The sequence below is a fragment of the Antechinus flavipes genome, chromosome 3, assembly GCF_016432865.1.
Source record: "Antechinus flavipes isolate AdamAnt ecotype Samford, QLD, Australia chromosome 3, AdamAnt_v2, whole genome shotgun sequence".
NCBI lineage: Eukaryota > Metazoa > Chordata > Mammalia > Dasyuromorphia > Dasyuridae > Antechinus > Antechinus flavipes.
In genome coordinates, this window is record NC_067400.1 from 544613385 (window position 1) to 544629445 (window position 16061).

Here is a 16061-nt window from a genome sequence, read left to right on the forward strand (position 1 = left end):
TAGTAAGTCTGGTGAAGCCTATGAACCCCTTCTCAGAATATTTGTTAATGGTTAAAATTAAATGTATAGGACTACAAAGAAAATCAGTTATAATAGAAGTCAATATACAGAAATATGATTGCATATATAAGTACACAAATGTATTATATATATGCATACACATATACACAAATATGTAACTTTATATATATATACACATTTTAAAAGTTCACAGGACTCAAGAACTTTTGCTTAAAAAACGTAATGTGTATATATGTAGCATATATGTATATGTGTATACATATACATGTATCTATCTATACATCATATATACACACAAAGTTCATGGATCCCAGGTTAAGAACTCTTGCTTAAGGGTTATAAAACCATTTACATACATACATGTACATGTACATAGATACATGTGTATGTATGCATGCAAGTATAGTTTGTCATTCAGTTGATCAGACTCTTCCTGATCCATTTGGGGGTTTTCTTGGCAAAGACTGAAGTGATTTGCCATTTCCTTTCCCAGTTCCTTTCCCAGAGAAAGGCAATGGGAGATGGAGGGCTTTTTAAATTCAGATCCTTATTCAGTCTCAGTTTGTGAATACTCATTCAGTGATTCAGGCTAGATAAGAATAAATAGTTACGTATATGAGGTCACATTTGAATTCGGATCTTCCTAATTCCAGGCCAGATCCTCTATCTACTGGGTCAGCTAAATGCCCCATATACGTGTATTGTTGATGGTGATGACCACAAACACTTAGGCTCCCAAACAAGAGGTTCGGAAAACCACACTCAGAAACGGAGGACCCCGAAGTTTGCCCGCTTTCTCCAAGTGACCCCGTAACTTGACTTAGCTCCTGGCGGGCGCCAGCTGCTGGGCCCCGGTCTGACTTGCTCGTTCATTGCCACCTTGCTCCCCTCATTAGCAGCTAGGGAGCCTGGAGCTCAGCTAGCGGACCGCAGGCTACAGCGCGGCTTCCGGGCCTGGCGGAGCGCGCTCCCTCCCGGCCCAGAGCTCCAGCTTGGCCTCTACCACCTTTGCCAAAGGGAAGGGGTGTAGCAGCGACTCCTTCCGGCCTTATTGTTTTCCATAGAGCTGCAGCTTTACAACTCTTGTCTTAGCTTGGCGCTCAAAAGAGCTACCATAGTTACAAAATCATGAAAATCACATTCTCCGCCCGATTCGCGCCTAAAACTAGAAGTAACTAAGCCGCCCTCCTCCTCCCGCCCCGCTCCGCCTCCAACTGTGGCCCCGCCCCGAGGGGGGGAACACCGGAATAGCTCCTTTCTCCCGCCATTTTTCGATTGTATTAGGTTTTTTTCCAGGGATCCGCTAACCTAGTCCTGTATCCTGGCCCGGCGGATCAAACCGAAGGCTAATAAGTGCCTGTAGTGTGGGGGAGAGAGCGCTGGGCTGTAAATGAGCTTGAGTCTCTCGGGGAGAAGGTGACTAACATGCTCTCTCACAAGAAGAGGCCGGCAGAAGTTCACTGCGATCAGTGGGTGCTCGTAGCACCAGGTAAAAGACCCGAAAGCAGTTGCTGGCCTCCACCCACTTGGCCGGGTTGGGGAGGAGAGGGAAGGGCGGGCGGGGAAGCGGGAGCACGAGTGCAAGGGTTTGGATTTGGTTGTAACCTTCTCCCTTCCCCCTACCCCCCAAGCCCGGCCCCGGCCCCCGTGCGACTGCGCGAGCTTCTCTGGGCGCGCGCACTGCTGCCGGGCATTCCCTTCCCTGGGATTTGTTTGGAAGTTTCCCGGGAAAAGAGGCGGAGCTTCAGCCCCTGCTGTCTGCACCTTGGGCCCTCGGGAATTCCTTCTCTGCGCATTTCCAAAAGCTCCCCAGTACTGAGGATCCCAAGGTGGAGAGTGAGGCTGGGAAGGAGGGAAATACTTCCCTCAGCACGGGTCAGGTCGCCTCGTCGTCCTGAAAAGATGCAAATTTAATGCCCCTCTGCTGACAATCGTTGCTTTCCTAGGCTTCCCTCTAGAAATGGTTCTGTGCCCGTCAATCAAAAAGCATTTTTGTACTAAAGGCTGTGTTCAGAGCAGTGCTAAGGAGGAGAGATTCCATCTGGTGAGACGAAGTGCCTACCCTCAGACTGCTTTAATTCTGGTAGTTTATTATAATTCAACCCATTTAATAGATGGGCACCATTGCCTTAACACTTTTGCACGAAATCCCACTTTGAAATAGCCATCGCTTTCATTGCCATTTTTGTGCCATGTTTCCCTGTCATTGGTGCAGAAACAAGAAGGCGAATTGCAGTTGGATCCTTCTTGGTTTATATGGGCTATTAGATTGTTATTATTATTAGATTACTAAAACCAGAACTATAACCAAATGGGAGCAAATTCACATTTTGATCCAGTTCGAGCAACGTTTATTGTCTCCTATGTGATCTATGATGATGGCAATAATAGTTGGCATTTGTACATATGTATCCCAAGAGTATTCAAGACATAGCTTACAGGCAAACTAATTCTTAAGACACCCTGTATACTACCTTGAAGCTTATAGTTTCATTTAATTTTTAAATTTAATTTAATCCTATTTAATTTATTCCTATTTCATTTAATCCTAGACACAAGTCCCAGGAGTAAGGACGCATTTTACAGATGCTGAAACTTGAAGCTTAGAGAAGTTAAGCTTCAAGTGATGAAGTAGGCCCCTTTCTTTAAGTAGTACAAAAATGTTTCCTTTGCATTGAATCCCATCTGCACAATCAGACAGATGACAATCAGAGCTGGAAATCACTAGCACCACTTCTCGATTTGCCGATGAGGAAACTGATCCCTAGAAAGGTTTTATTATATTTGTGTGTGTATGTGTATGTATACATATACCTACATACACACATATATCAAAATATTTGTTGGGTGCTGTAGAGATATATTTAGTACTTTTAAAAAACAAAAAGGAAGTGAAAAACTGGACTTCTTGATTTTGATTCCCTTTTTTTTTTATTGGGAGAGGGAGGAGAGAAAAGGGTCTGTTTCCTTTATTAGGCTATAGAAAGGTTTCTAAATAATGGGGGTAAAGTTAGAAACTTTATCTTGTTGCTTTTGTGTTTTAAAATTTTATGTGATAGATTTCATTTGTCTCAGGTTGCACTTCAGGCTTTTTAGAAGTATAGTTGTTGGCTTCAAAATCTCTCTTTTTTTTTCCCTCCCTCCGGTGAACCCCTCTTATTCTGGACTGTTATGAGCTGGCCTGTTAACTTGAATTGGCTTGTTTTGGAGATAAGGAACAAATCCACACTTTAGCTTTGACATAAAGTTCTGTGTTTCTGATGAGGCTAGGATTTGAGTTGTTTAAAATACCTAGTTTTGCAATGTCCTTAGAAATACACTGAGGTGGGCATTCCTTTCAATGTCTGGTCCTTCCAAGGATTGAAGTTGGAAGTTGGAATTCTGCTCCTTGGAGAGAATGAGCAAGTGAAATTGTGATGGGAAGTTTGAAAGTATTGGTTGGAAATCAAAAGTTCTGTTGCTCTTTTATGCGATGGTAATTTTAATGATATAACATTTTATGAGAGTGAAGCACGTTGCTCACTATACGTAGTTTAGAGATTGAGCCTCAGTAAGTACATCCATTTTAGTAGTAAATTTAAGTTGGTGATGAAGTGGTTGGCAAAACCCCAGGAAACTGAAACATTTTATATGGTAGATGGCAAAAAAAGTTTGCACAAAAAGGAACAATCTAACAGTGTTTGTAAGATTATATAGATTAGAGCACTGAGGTGCAAAGGAGACATAATAGAAATTTGTGGATAGTCAAGTATTTCATATAAAATTTAAGAATTTTATTTAGGTCAAGGCCTTGAAGAACTTAAGACTTGAAGATTTCCATCTTTCCTTTTGCTGCAGTCACACCAGTTTTAAAAATTTTAGTATGGGAACTCTAATCTGTGGAGCTGAAAGTACATTTGTTAATTCTCAAATGTGTAACATTTAGGTGAAGACTCAGTTTCAGTTTTTAGTCAAAATATTCCTTTTCTTGAATAGTGAGTAGAGTGAAAAGCCAGAAAAGTCTAGGTTCATGTATCCTCTCTCACAACATCCTGTCCCTGTGAGTGTTCCTGGGTATTAACTTCTAATACTCTAAATCAGCATTATCAAAGGATCCCCGTTGGCCACACTGACTTAGAAAACCACATATTAACATGTATATTCTGTTGTATTTTTATTTTGTTAAAATTTCCCAATTACATTTTGATCTGGCTATGGCCTTACTTGGAGGTGGGAGCTACCTGTTGGATATCATTGACATAAACAATTCTCTAAGTCTCTAAATTGTGGAAAGGATGTCCACCTGCCCTGCTATAGAGATTTTCCCCACCAGGAAGTTCCTAGTAGCAAATCCGGTCCCTATACTGTCATGCTTTCTTTGGGTCCAGGCATCTGATAAAGTAAACAGACAGATACAGATCTAGCACCACCAGAGCTTAATATACTCCTTATAGACAAGGCTTTATCATAGCCCTTTAAAGAGAAAAGAAAAGAAAACAAAATTTCTCTGAAGTCACAATTTGATTTATGTTTTAAAGAGTGTTTCAGTTTGATTTGTATTAACTCTTTTGGAAAACTGTTAAAGGAGCAGATGAGGAAATTTTGTTGCCAGATCAGAGTTCTGTCAATATTTAAGTAAAATTATTTTATTCTGTCTCCCAGCCCAGCTTTTACTGCCATCTACAGGCTTTTGAGACCAGTTTTCAGTTAAAGAGCTAGTGCTTGGGCTAGGACTGAGGTTGAGGATCTGCTAATCAAAATTGGAATTTTACATATCCCCTATGTTTATCCCTTGCTAATGATTGGCCAAAATAGAGCATTATTAATAATAAGTAAATAATAATGCGGCATCTTCTAAGACAAATCCTGGGAAAAGTATGTTAGAGTTTTTCTGTGGATGGATTATGTGATAAATTAGCTGAGGAAAGAAAAAGACACTTTTAGCTAACTAGCTCCAATGAGATTTGTTTTTAAATTGCTGTAAAACTTAATAGAATTACTTTGTTGAATGTAGCAGATTGTACTAATTAATGAAAAATTATATACAAAACATTTATCCTCCAATGAACTAATCAGCCCAGTCCAGTTACTGGGAAATATGGAGACTGAAACTGAAATGTAAATAGAATTAGGAAGAAGCTTATTAGCAGTGCAAATATTTAAATTACTAAAACACAACAAATAGTCATCCATCTCCATCTTTACTTATAATTTCAAAACAAATCAAAGACTGCCACATAATGTTACTCATTTTTTAAAACTTTAAATTTTATAAAGACTCCTTATCTAGAACTCCCTGAAATAAGTAGTGGTCTTATCTCCACCTGACAATGGAAATTAAGGCTAAGTGTCTTACTGTTTGAAAATGTATGCTCCTGGACTTAGATTCTCAGTTTTGTGTCCTTCCACTGTCAGGATGAATTACATTGACAAATACATTTTTTTTAAATTGCATCTCTAGAATTTCTGAATCTGGAGAATCTGAAGATTCTCCAAGGGAATACAAGAGTCTTTTCCTTTCATTCTATTCCCTGATATGCCCACATAAGACCCAGGCAAAGATACATGATACTCAGGCTTTCAGAAATTTGACTTTAAATAATCTATATGGAGAAGGATAGCAGATGAGTTTCCCATTTGAGTATGATCCTGTTTATAGAAAGAAGTAGTAATACTTTTTGCTCTGAATGGCTCTAAATATTTCCTCCAATTGTCCAGGTCCCGCTGGACAATTTCCAGCTACATATGCCTACTAGCAAATGGATCCGTTTCCATAATGGATTGTCATATCTCTGCTAGTAGGAATGTAGCTGTAGTTTTCCATCCTTCTTTGCTATTCTTGCTCCTCTGGAGATAACAGATGTTTGGGTCATGTTTATTATAGCTTCCCCTGGGACCTATCTTCAACTGCTAACAGCTGTAGTTTGTTGGTACAGACCTGAGTATGGAGAGTGAAGCATGAAGCCTCCCTGGGTCATAGGATCATAGACTCATCGTGGTTAAGCTGAGAATTTCTCTCATCTTTAGTAAAGATGTCCCTTTTAGAATCCGTTGAATATTAGGGATGAAAAATCTAGTTCAATCTGCCTTTTAAAAAAACATACCAACCTGTGAAAATCCATCTCAGAAGAGTGGGCTATTTAGAGCAGTACTTAAATTTTGGGAGGCATTGGTGGGTGTAACTATTACAGATGTTGGGTGCACCGCCATAGAAATTCACTCAGGTCAAATGAGCTAAGTAAATCTGTTGGAGTGAATGGATATGTAGTGCATAGCCTTAAAGAAGAATTTTGAAATGAAGTAATTTGACTTTAAGGTTGTGTGTGTGTGTGTTTTACATAAGGTTGTTCTCTTGAGGAGTACTAAAAATTTAAATATATTTTTTCAAAGTGAGATAGTTAACTCTTAAGGGAGGAATATACTCTAGTAAGAATAGCAATGACCTGAGGATACAGATTTTTGTTATTGGTTAGGCCAATAACCAAAAGTACTTGAACAAATGCTTGCTTAATATCTTTATGCCTCAGTTTTTCCATTTGAAAATTGAAATAATAAAAGAACTTCCTGTTTCTCTGGTGTTATGCAAATGACTAGAATAGTAAGTATGAAAGCAATTTGAAACGATTAAAAAAATTCTGTATGTACTTACATATAACTTTATTGTCTCCCCTGTTTGAATGTTAAATTTTTGGCTATAGGATTGTTTCACTCAGTATATTTGTATTCCCATAACCTAGCACAATGACAGGCACGCAGTAGAAATTTAATAAATAATTGTGGCATAGGGGATGGAATGCCAGATGTGGAGATAGGAAGACTTATTTTTCTTGAGTTCAAATTTGGCCTCAGACTTTTTGCAAGCTATTTAATGTGGTTTTCTCAGTTTTCTAATCTGTAAAATGAGGTAAAGAAGGAAATGGCAAATCATATCAATATTTTTGCTGAAAACCCCCCAGAGGGGTCATAAGAGTTGAAATACATTCTAGTTGATAGTCAGTATGGAAGTTAGAAAAAGGTCCAAGGACCTGATTACAGATTTTGAGTTCTGATGCTGACTCTACTATTGAAACTTTATTACTTTAATACTCTGAGCCTGTTTATTCAATTCTAAAAGGTGACCTAGATGATCTCAAAACTCTCTCATCTCTAATGCTATGAATCCATCGATCAAATTTTAGAGAAGCTTATTTTCCTTCTTGACTTTTTTGTGAAAACAGTAATTTTTGTTATTTATGATTATAATGTATATATGCAGCCTTTTGATTAAAAAAAATCTAAAATACCTCCTTTAAAAATTTAATAATAACTTTAGTTTGTTGGATAAGAAGCAATACTATAAATCTACTTAACTTCTCACTGATCCTAAAAAGGACAATAATCTTGCAGTCAAACATTTTGAATCATAAAGTAGATATGAATAGTATTCTTATTCTTTGTAAAAATGTAAACTTTGTATAAAATATGTCTAAGTGATGAAGGCATTCTTTTGCCTTCAAAGAAGAAACAAGATTATTATAATAGGTTTAGGGTTGCAGTATTGTCTGTGGTCATCAAGAGAAAATTCAGTTATTCTTTTCCAGGATTGTTTTTAGATAAATTTTGAATAATTGTGCTAAATTTCTTGGATTTCAGTTTCAGTTAAATTCTATCTAGTATGGTATAAGCAACAATGTGGAAGTCTGATTCTTTAAGTATGGAGCTCACTCAGATTTTCCACATGCAGCTTGATTCTGGCTTTGTTTCTTTATTAGATTTTTAGAGGATTGACCTTCCTCTGATGGCCACTATATCTGGCTGTCTCTATGCTTGACTGTGCTCTGTGGTTGATTGACTAATCATCTGCCAATTGGTGTAATCAGACAGTTTCTGGAACCTGATCTTCTGTCCTGCTAGTCATTATTCAAAAGATACTGGGACATTTATGAGTTAGAACTAATAATTCTCACATTGTTTTTGTTGTTGTTGTTTTCCCCGAGGAAGAAAAGATTATAGGAAAGAAAGATGAACAGTTATTATAAAAGCCTTGATTTTGAGGGGGAGAAAGCTGGAGCTGTATGTGCAATATTTCATCTTTACTCTCTTACCCTAATAAAATTTCACATTTCAGTTTAAAAATTAAATTAAAAACACATTTTAAAAAACTTATTCATTGCTTTCCAGTGCTGAGGCATAAAAAAAACATGATCTCTAGAATTTAATTTTTTTTCTTCATCTTTGGAGAGTCTCTTTACATTTCTTAGAAGTGTCTTTTCTATTTACCTTATCTTCATTCTCTTTGTCACTATATATATATAAGTATTCAGCATATGGATTGCTCCAGTAGCCTGCTAACTAGTCTCTTTGTGTCCATTCTCTGTTACATACAATTTTAGAAATACCACCTTCATTGTGATGCTTTTCTGTTCAAAAATCTCCTTGTTTCCTCTTGGATTCAGTAGAAAGTCCAGTCTCCAAGTCCAGTTTCATTTAAGGTCCTTCATAGTTTGCCCTCACCTTACTTACCTAAGCTAACATATTTTCCAAAAAGAAAATTCTTGATGAAAAACCTTAGATTATGCAGTTTAGTCTTATTGTTCTCAGAACCCACTATGTATAGCTATACATCATTTGTATCCATGTTTATATCTATTTTGTTGTTGTTGAATCATCCAGCTGTGTTGAGCTTTTTATGAATCCATGAACCATAGCATACCAGGCCCTCCTCCACTATCTCATTAAGTCTGTTCAAACTTATTTTCATTGTTTTCATGACACAGTCTATCCATCTCATTCTCTGACATTCCCTTTTCCTTTTGCCTTCATTCTTTATGAGAGTCTTTTCTAATGAGTCCTACCTTCTCATTATATATCCAGAGTATTCAGTATTTGATCTTCCAATGAGTAGTCTGAATTAATTCCTTTAAGTATTGACTGATTTGAAAACCTTACTGTTTAAGAGACTCTCAAAAGTCTTCTCCAGCACCACAATTTGAAAGTGTTGATTCTGTGGCACTCAGCTTTTCTTATAGTCCAACTCTTACTATCATACATTGCTACTGGAAAAACCCATAGCTATGATCATACGAGCCTTTGTGGCCAAGGTACTGTCTCTGCTTTTTAGTATATTGTCTGGCTTTGTCTTACCTTTCCTTTTAGAGAATGTATCTTTTAATTTCATAACTGCTGTCTCCATCTGCAGTGATCTTAGCAGTGAATATAAAAATCTGACACTGCTTTCATTTCTCCTCCCTCTGTCAGGAAGTGATAGGACCAGTTGCCATGGGTTTAGTTTTTGTTTATTTAATGTTAAGCTTCAGGCCAGCTATTAGACTCTTCTCTTTTGTCCTTATCATAGCTTTTAAATTCCTTTTCACTTTTTGCCATCAGAGTGGTATCATTTGCATGTCTGAGATTGTTGCTATTTCTCTAGTCAGTCTTAATTTTAGCTTTTGATTCATCCAGCTTGGCATTTTGCATGATATAGTGTGCATATAAGTTAGGTAAGGTGACAGTGTATAGCCTTTTTGTATTTCTTTTCCAGTCTTAAACCAGTCATTTATTCCATGTTCTTTCTTAATTGTTTCTTCTTGACTTAAATAGTTTCCTCAGGAGATAAATAAGATGATCATCTAGTACTCCTTTCTATTTGAGAACTTGCCGTATTTTGTTGTGATCCACATGGTCAAAGGCTTTAGTGTAGTCAATGAAGCAGTAGTAGATGTTTTTCTGGAACTCTCTAGCATTCTCCATAATCCAGTGAAAGTTGGCAGTTTGGTCTCTAGTTCCTCTACCTCTCTGAAAACCAGCCTAATTCCTTTTTTGTCTCTGTATCCTACCCATTGTTCAAGTTTCAGGTTAGGTCCTATTTATTACCTGCAGTTTCTCCTGACCATACTAGTCCTTATAGCTTTCCTCTGAATTTCTGTCTTACCATACCTTTTGTCACTTAAACATCCATACTGGTGCATACGCAGTGCATATAAAGGGCATATTATGCTTCAAAAATCTGAGATTGCTTTGGTTCTAGTTACTGATGCAAACCATAATCCTTTATGATTTAATACATAATTTTCATGAGTAGTTGTGGTAAGAACAAAACCAGAAAATATTCATCACCTGGAGCTTCAGTTCATCACCTGAACTTGGAGTCAGGAAGACCCAAGTTCAAATCTAGCCATCGACACTAGCTGAGTGAGCTTAGGCAAATTACCTCTTCTGTGGCTGCCTTAGTTTCCCTATCTGGAAAGTGGAGTTAAGAATAGAATCTCCCTCCTGAGATTGTTATAGGAATAAAATAGATAGTATTTACAAAGCCCTTTGAAAACTCTATGAATTCTATTATTATTGGTATTATAATTGCATGAATGTCTTAAATCTTAAGCTAGTTATAATGTAAACAGAGTCTATTACTGGGCTATAGAAATATAGAGTGAGAAAAGGACAGTAAAGTATAAATTGACAAGGAAAAGTAGGAAGGAACCAGTTTGGAAAAATCTAAAAATATTAAACAAGTCAAGCCAGAAAGAATTTATTAAGCACCTACTATGTGCTGTATGTAAGAAAAAAAGCAAAAAATAGATCCTGCTGTCAAGAAGCTCAGTGTGCTGAAGGAGATAACATTCAAACAACTGCATAAAAACAAAAAATTGTCCTTAAAAATATTTCTTAGGGGAGGTGAGATTATAGTTGGGACTTGAAGGGAGGCAGGGAGGAGGAGAAAAAGAATTCCAGGCCTAGGGAATAGCTTGGTGGGGTGTTGCACTAGGAGATAGCTCCTAGCAAGGAGCCCATGGTTACTGAGTCACAGAGAATGTGGAGAGAATTAAGATAAGATTGGAAGAGTAGAAAGGATTTATGGAGAGCCTGAAATGCCCAGGAGAGTTTTATAGTTGGCGGAGGCCATAAGGAGCCATTGGAGTTTACCAAATAGGTGGGCACTGTGAGCAGGGCTGTACTTTGGGGGGGATCCGTATGGGATCTGGGTGGATGGCAAGTTGGAATTAAAAAGTGCTTGAGTCAGGTAGGCTGGTGAAAAGTCTGTGGCAGTAATCCAGACAAGATGATAAGGGCCTCAACTGAGAGTAGCTGAGAACAAGGGACACAGAAAAGACACTGTTGAGTCAGAAATAAAAGGATTCGGTGGCTGACTGGACATTGGTTATAAGTGGGGGAGAGTTTAAGTGACCACAGAGTTGTGAACCTGAGTGAGTAGGATAAAGGTTCTCTTGACAGTAAAAAGGGAGACTAGAAGAAGAGTAGGTTTGGAGGGGAAAGGGAATGGAATTTTTTTTTTTTTTCTGTCTTTGATTTTCTTGAGGTACAAGATTATATTTTCCTTGAAGCTAGGCTCTCCTGACATACTTTTGAGTTTCTTCATCATCCTAGTGGTTTGTTCTCTGTAATCTCTGATGTATAAGTAATCTCTGATGTATAAGTGATTAATTAAATTTGGAACTCATAAAAGGAAAGCAATAGTCCAGATGTGAGCGAACCTATGATTTAAAATCATAGACTTTTAAAAGGAAGAAGAATTTAAAAAGCTTCTTTGGATATTGCCATACTTAGTCATTCATTAGAAATAGATAGAATCATACCTTATTCTTAAAAAGTCTCTTTTTTTAGGTCACTTTTTCTTTTTATTCACTTGATTTCTTTATGTTGCAATTTGTCAGTTCCTTCCTAGAATGTTTGATTTCCTTTTCAAAGGAAAGTGGCAAATAACTTCCTTCAGATTATAATTGTAACTTCTGATGTAATAGTGGTTTTTTAATGTTACTTGGAGATTGTATTCATATGCTACTTTGTTGTTATACATGATTAAAAATCAGAATTTTAAAATTTCTTAAGATTTTAAAAAATTATTATGAGTACTTATTTTTTCATTTGTCTAAATTTATAGTGTATGCCTAATGAACTTTACCTTAGGAGTCTTAAATGATTTTATGAACAAAAGGCATGTGATTTCAGCTGGGGCAAAGGGATCGAAATTTAAAAACATGTTTTTAAATGTATGGCTTGCACAAAACAGTTGCTGATAAATAAGCTGTGCTATGGACTGGCAGATAAAGATTTCCATTTTTTCTTAATAGAGTAGAAAACTTTTGCTTGTTTGATTGAAAAATATTTAGGTTTGCACAGCTCTTTGCAAATCACTATAAAAATATTGATTGATTTATCTTTAAGACATTTTGGCAAAGTTGGACTTTTTTCAACAGACTGGGAAAAAAACAATTAAATTACTTTTGTTGTTTGAAAGTTTTGCAAGGAAATATGTATTATATCTAGGATATACTGCAATATATTTAACATACATAGGACTGCTTGCCATCTGGGGGGGGGGGGTGGAGGGAAGGAGGGGAAAAAAACGAAACATAAGCGAGTGCAAGGGATAATGTTGTAAAAAATTACCCTGGCATGGATTCTGTCAATACAAAGTTATTATTAAATAAAATAAAATTAAAAAAAAAAAGAAAGTTTTGCAAGGGCAGATTTATTTTTATTTTTATTTATTATGCCAAATATGCAGGTCTTTCTCCATTAGCATGCATATATAAGAATGTGTTAGTAGGTATTTATTCTGAAGCTTTGATGACTTGGGATTTCTGGCTTCTATATTCAGATGTTCCATTAAATTTGCTTATTTAACTTGCTTTCTTATTGAGTTTTGGTTCCTGCCCAGGGACTACTTATTGGGTAAAATAATATGGAATGCCTGGGTGAAAGGTGATATATGTGGCAAGAATCCAGTTTTCTGCCCAAACAGGATCTGATGCCTATTTTCTTTCTGGCCATTGTGGCTGACCAAGGTACTGAGAAAATCTAACAGTATCAGGCAAACCAGATTGCAGGATGGCTAAGATTCTAGCCAGCAAAATTTTTTTTCACATGGGGAAACTTTTAAATCATGTTTTATATCTTATACTGAATTGTTCTGGCATTTTTCAGGATGTCTTTAATCTCAGCGTTTTTGAATTTTTTAGTATTTTATTTGTTTATTTGTTTTTAATCTCTTAATTATTTGGTCTACTTGACTATCTCAGTGTTCTTGCAGTCTTTACTGTTCATTATTCTGCCTTTATTTCAGTGTTTATTAGTATTTTACTCTAGCAGTTACAATAATTCAGAGAAAAAGTAAGACATTAAAAAAAAAAAAAGTAAGACATTAGGGTTAGAAAAACCTACAGCAAAAATTAGAATCTTGGGCATTCTATTTCAAAGAAGACATCATTGACCATAGAGAAGGTTCATGGATGAGAAACTAAAATTATTGCAAACACAAGTAAATGCCCATATAAGTATTTTTTAAAACATAAAAATATAGGATTCAATGCTCATATAATGTGAAGATGGAATCATAGTCTTTAAAACCATTAAATAGATGAGATAGGGCATCCCTTGACAAGTGGTAGCTTTAGGAAAATCAGAGATTTTTCTTTTCAGGGACTGATCAGGCTAGAATAAAGGAATAGATACAAAGTAAATTTAGGTAAATTTATACATGATAGCTCCATTACCCATTAACAAAGGGTTATTTGAGGATGATATGAGGGTCTTCCATCTCACAAAGTATCAGGTGATACCAATTGAGAGTATGGGGACTGAATGAACTGTGGGTCTGTCTCAGTATGACACTATGACAATTTAAGCTCTGGAGAGGGGAATATGAATTGACTGTGACTTTGCCTGGTTAAACCTAGAATGAAAATTTTCTCATCAGCCATGATCATATCAGACAGATTGTGAATAGGAGACCAAAGTGCATTTGTATAGATAATTGGTCCTTAGCCTTAATATATTTATTGATTAATTTTGTATAGTTCTTGAAATGAGCCCCAGAGATGTAGATTTCCCCTAAAAGTAATGGCTGTCATCAAATCTTACAAGTATTTATTCAATGCATGCTATATGCCAAGTACTTAATAGTCCTAGATATTTGACTTTTCCAAAGCACTTTTATATAAATTTTTTCATTTGGTCATTTTCACAGTCTTGTGAGGTTAGCTAGCTGAGCATTATATTATTATTCTTATTTTCCAAATGGGTAATTTGAGGCTTAGGGGGATCAAATGACTGACCATAATCACACATTAAAGAATAAGCAGATCACTAACTCAAAGTTCTTGACCTTTAACCTTTTGCTTTTTCTACTACGTCTTTCTCTGCTTTCAAAGATCACAATAGAATATAAGCTTCTTGAGGTTAGCTACTATTTCATTTTTGTTTTTGTATCTTATACCACATTTTCTAGAATGATTAAAGTTCCAAGAAATGGAAAATGCAGGAAAGTGGTTTAACTTCACTGGGCTTTAATTTCCTCATCAATTAAATGAAATTAATAGGTTGCACACTTGGTAATATCTAGGAATCTCCTGTCCAAACTTATACTTCCCAAATGAGTTTAACAGAATCTTCCAGAAGACCAGGTACATCATTTCTGCAGCCATTTAAGTTGTTCTTTATTTCTTTAAGGATCATTTTGTAATTGAATCTATACAAGTCTCTTGGGTGCTTTGATAAATCAGTCTCCAGTCTTTATTCATTTTGTAGCTATTTGGAATAGGATTTCTCTCATTGTTTCTTGTGTTTTGTTATCATTATAAAGAGATGGTGTTTTTTGAGGATTTACTTTGTAGCCTGCACCTTTGCTGATAGTATTGCCTTCATTTGTATCTTTGTTAGTTCCCCAAAATTTTCCAATTAAACCATGATATATTATCAGTAAATAGAGTTACTTACATCTAGGGTTTTTTTTATTTCTTTGTTCCTTTAACTTCTTTCTTTTATCTTATTGTTGTTGTTACCATTTCCAGAATTATATCAAATAATAGTGGGGAGAGTGAGCATCCTTGCTTCAAGCCCATATTTATTGGAAAAGGTTCTAGTGTATCCCCATGGCATATGATGCTTGCTTTAGTTTTTAGATAGATGCTTTTTGTAAATTAAAAAAGTCCCTTTATGTTATCCTATTTAGGCAATAGAACTCAGTAACCCTTTTTGAAAAAATAGAAAAGCATAAATTGCTTAGGAAAAAAAACTTATTTACAAAAATTGCTGGGAAAAACTAGAAAGCCATCTGGCAGAATTTTTTTTTTTAATGCTAAAAAGCATGGAAGACTTGTACTTTGTCAAAGACTTTCTAAATCTATTGAATATCATGTTTTAATTTTTAATATAATTATTGATTGTTTTTCTAATGCTGAAAACCCTTTTGCATCTTAGTACAAATTCTTCATGGTCATAATGAATTATTTTTTGGACCAGTGTCTAGAGTGTGTTTGATAGGATTTCACTTAAAATTTTTGAGTTAATATTCATTAATGGTACTGGACTGTAATTTTCTTTCTGTGTTTTTTCTTTCCCTGGTTTAGGTATTAAAACTATATTTGTCTCAAGGATTTTGGTATGATGCTTGGTTTCTTAATTTTTGAAAATAATTTATGAAGCATATGTACTAATTGTTCTTTTGAAATTTTCTTGTAAATTCCATCAAGACCAGAAATTGTTTTCTTTGGTAATTTTCATGTAAAAAAGCGCTATTTCCTTTTCTAAGATTGGGTTTGGCTATTTCATATTTTTAAAGCTGTTCTTTTTTTTTTTTTTTTTTTTTGAGTTCTCAGTTGTGTTAGCATAAAACAGCATAGCATGTATATTCTTATTATTCTTTTTATTTCTTCAGGTATTGTGATTTTGCCTTGATCACTTGTTATGCTATTCATTTTATTTTTCTACTCTTTTCTCCTTAAATCAGATTAGCTAAGAGTTTGTCAATTTTATTAATCTTTTCAAAGAACCAGCTTTTAGTTTTAAATTTTTTCTATGGGATTTTTTTGTTACCAGTTTATTTCCCCTCAAATTGTTAATATTTCCTTTTTGTGCTCATTTTAGGTTCATTTGTTGCATTTCCAATTTTTTAAAAAGCATTTTCAGGTCATTAATCTTCACTTTTCTATTTTATTAATGTATATTTGTAAAGATGTAATTGTTCAACTGAAGACTGCTTTAATTGTATCCCAGAACTTTTATTGTGTTGTTTCATTGTTATTGTTTTCTTTTATATGCTATTAATCATTTCCATGATTTGT

General features: G+C 35.5%; 1 protein-coding gene across 2 annotated transcripts in view; it reads left to right on the forward strand.

The window, feature by feature from the left end:
- Positions 1-1267: 1267 nt before the first annotated feature.
- The window catches only part of RNASEH2B (ribonuclease H2 subunit B), a 79689-nt gene continuing 64895 nt past the window's right edge, over positions 1268-16061 (forward strand). The window contains exon 1 of one of the 2 annotated variants that reach the window (XM_051987370.1): positions 1268-1510. In XM_051987370.1, the coding sequence (XP_051843330.1) occupies positions 1447-1510 (64 nt within the window). In that variant the 5' untranslated portion in view covers positions 1268-1446. The remainder of the gene's footprint in view (positions 1511-16061) is intronic. The other variant, XM_051987369.1, reaches the window with a different exon arrangement.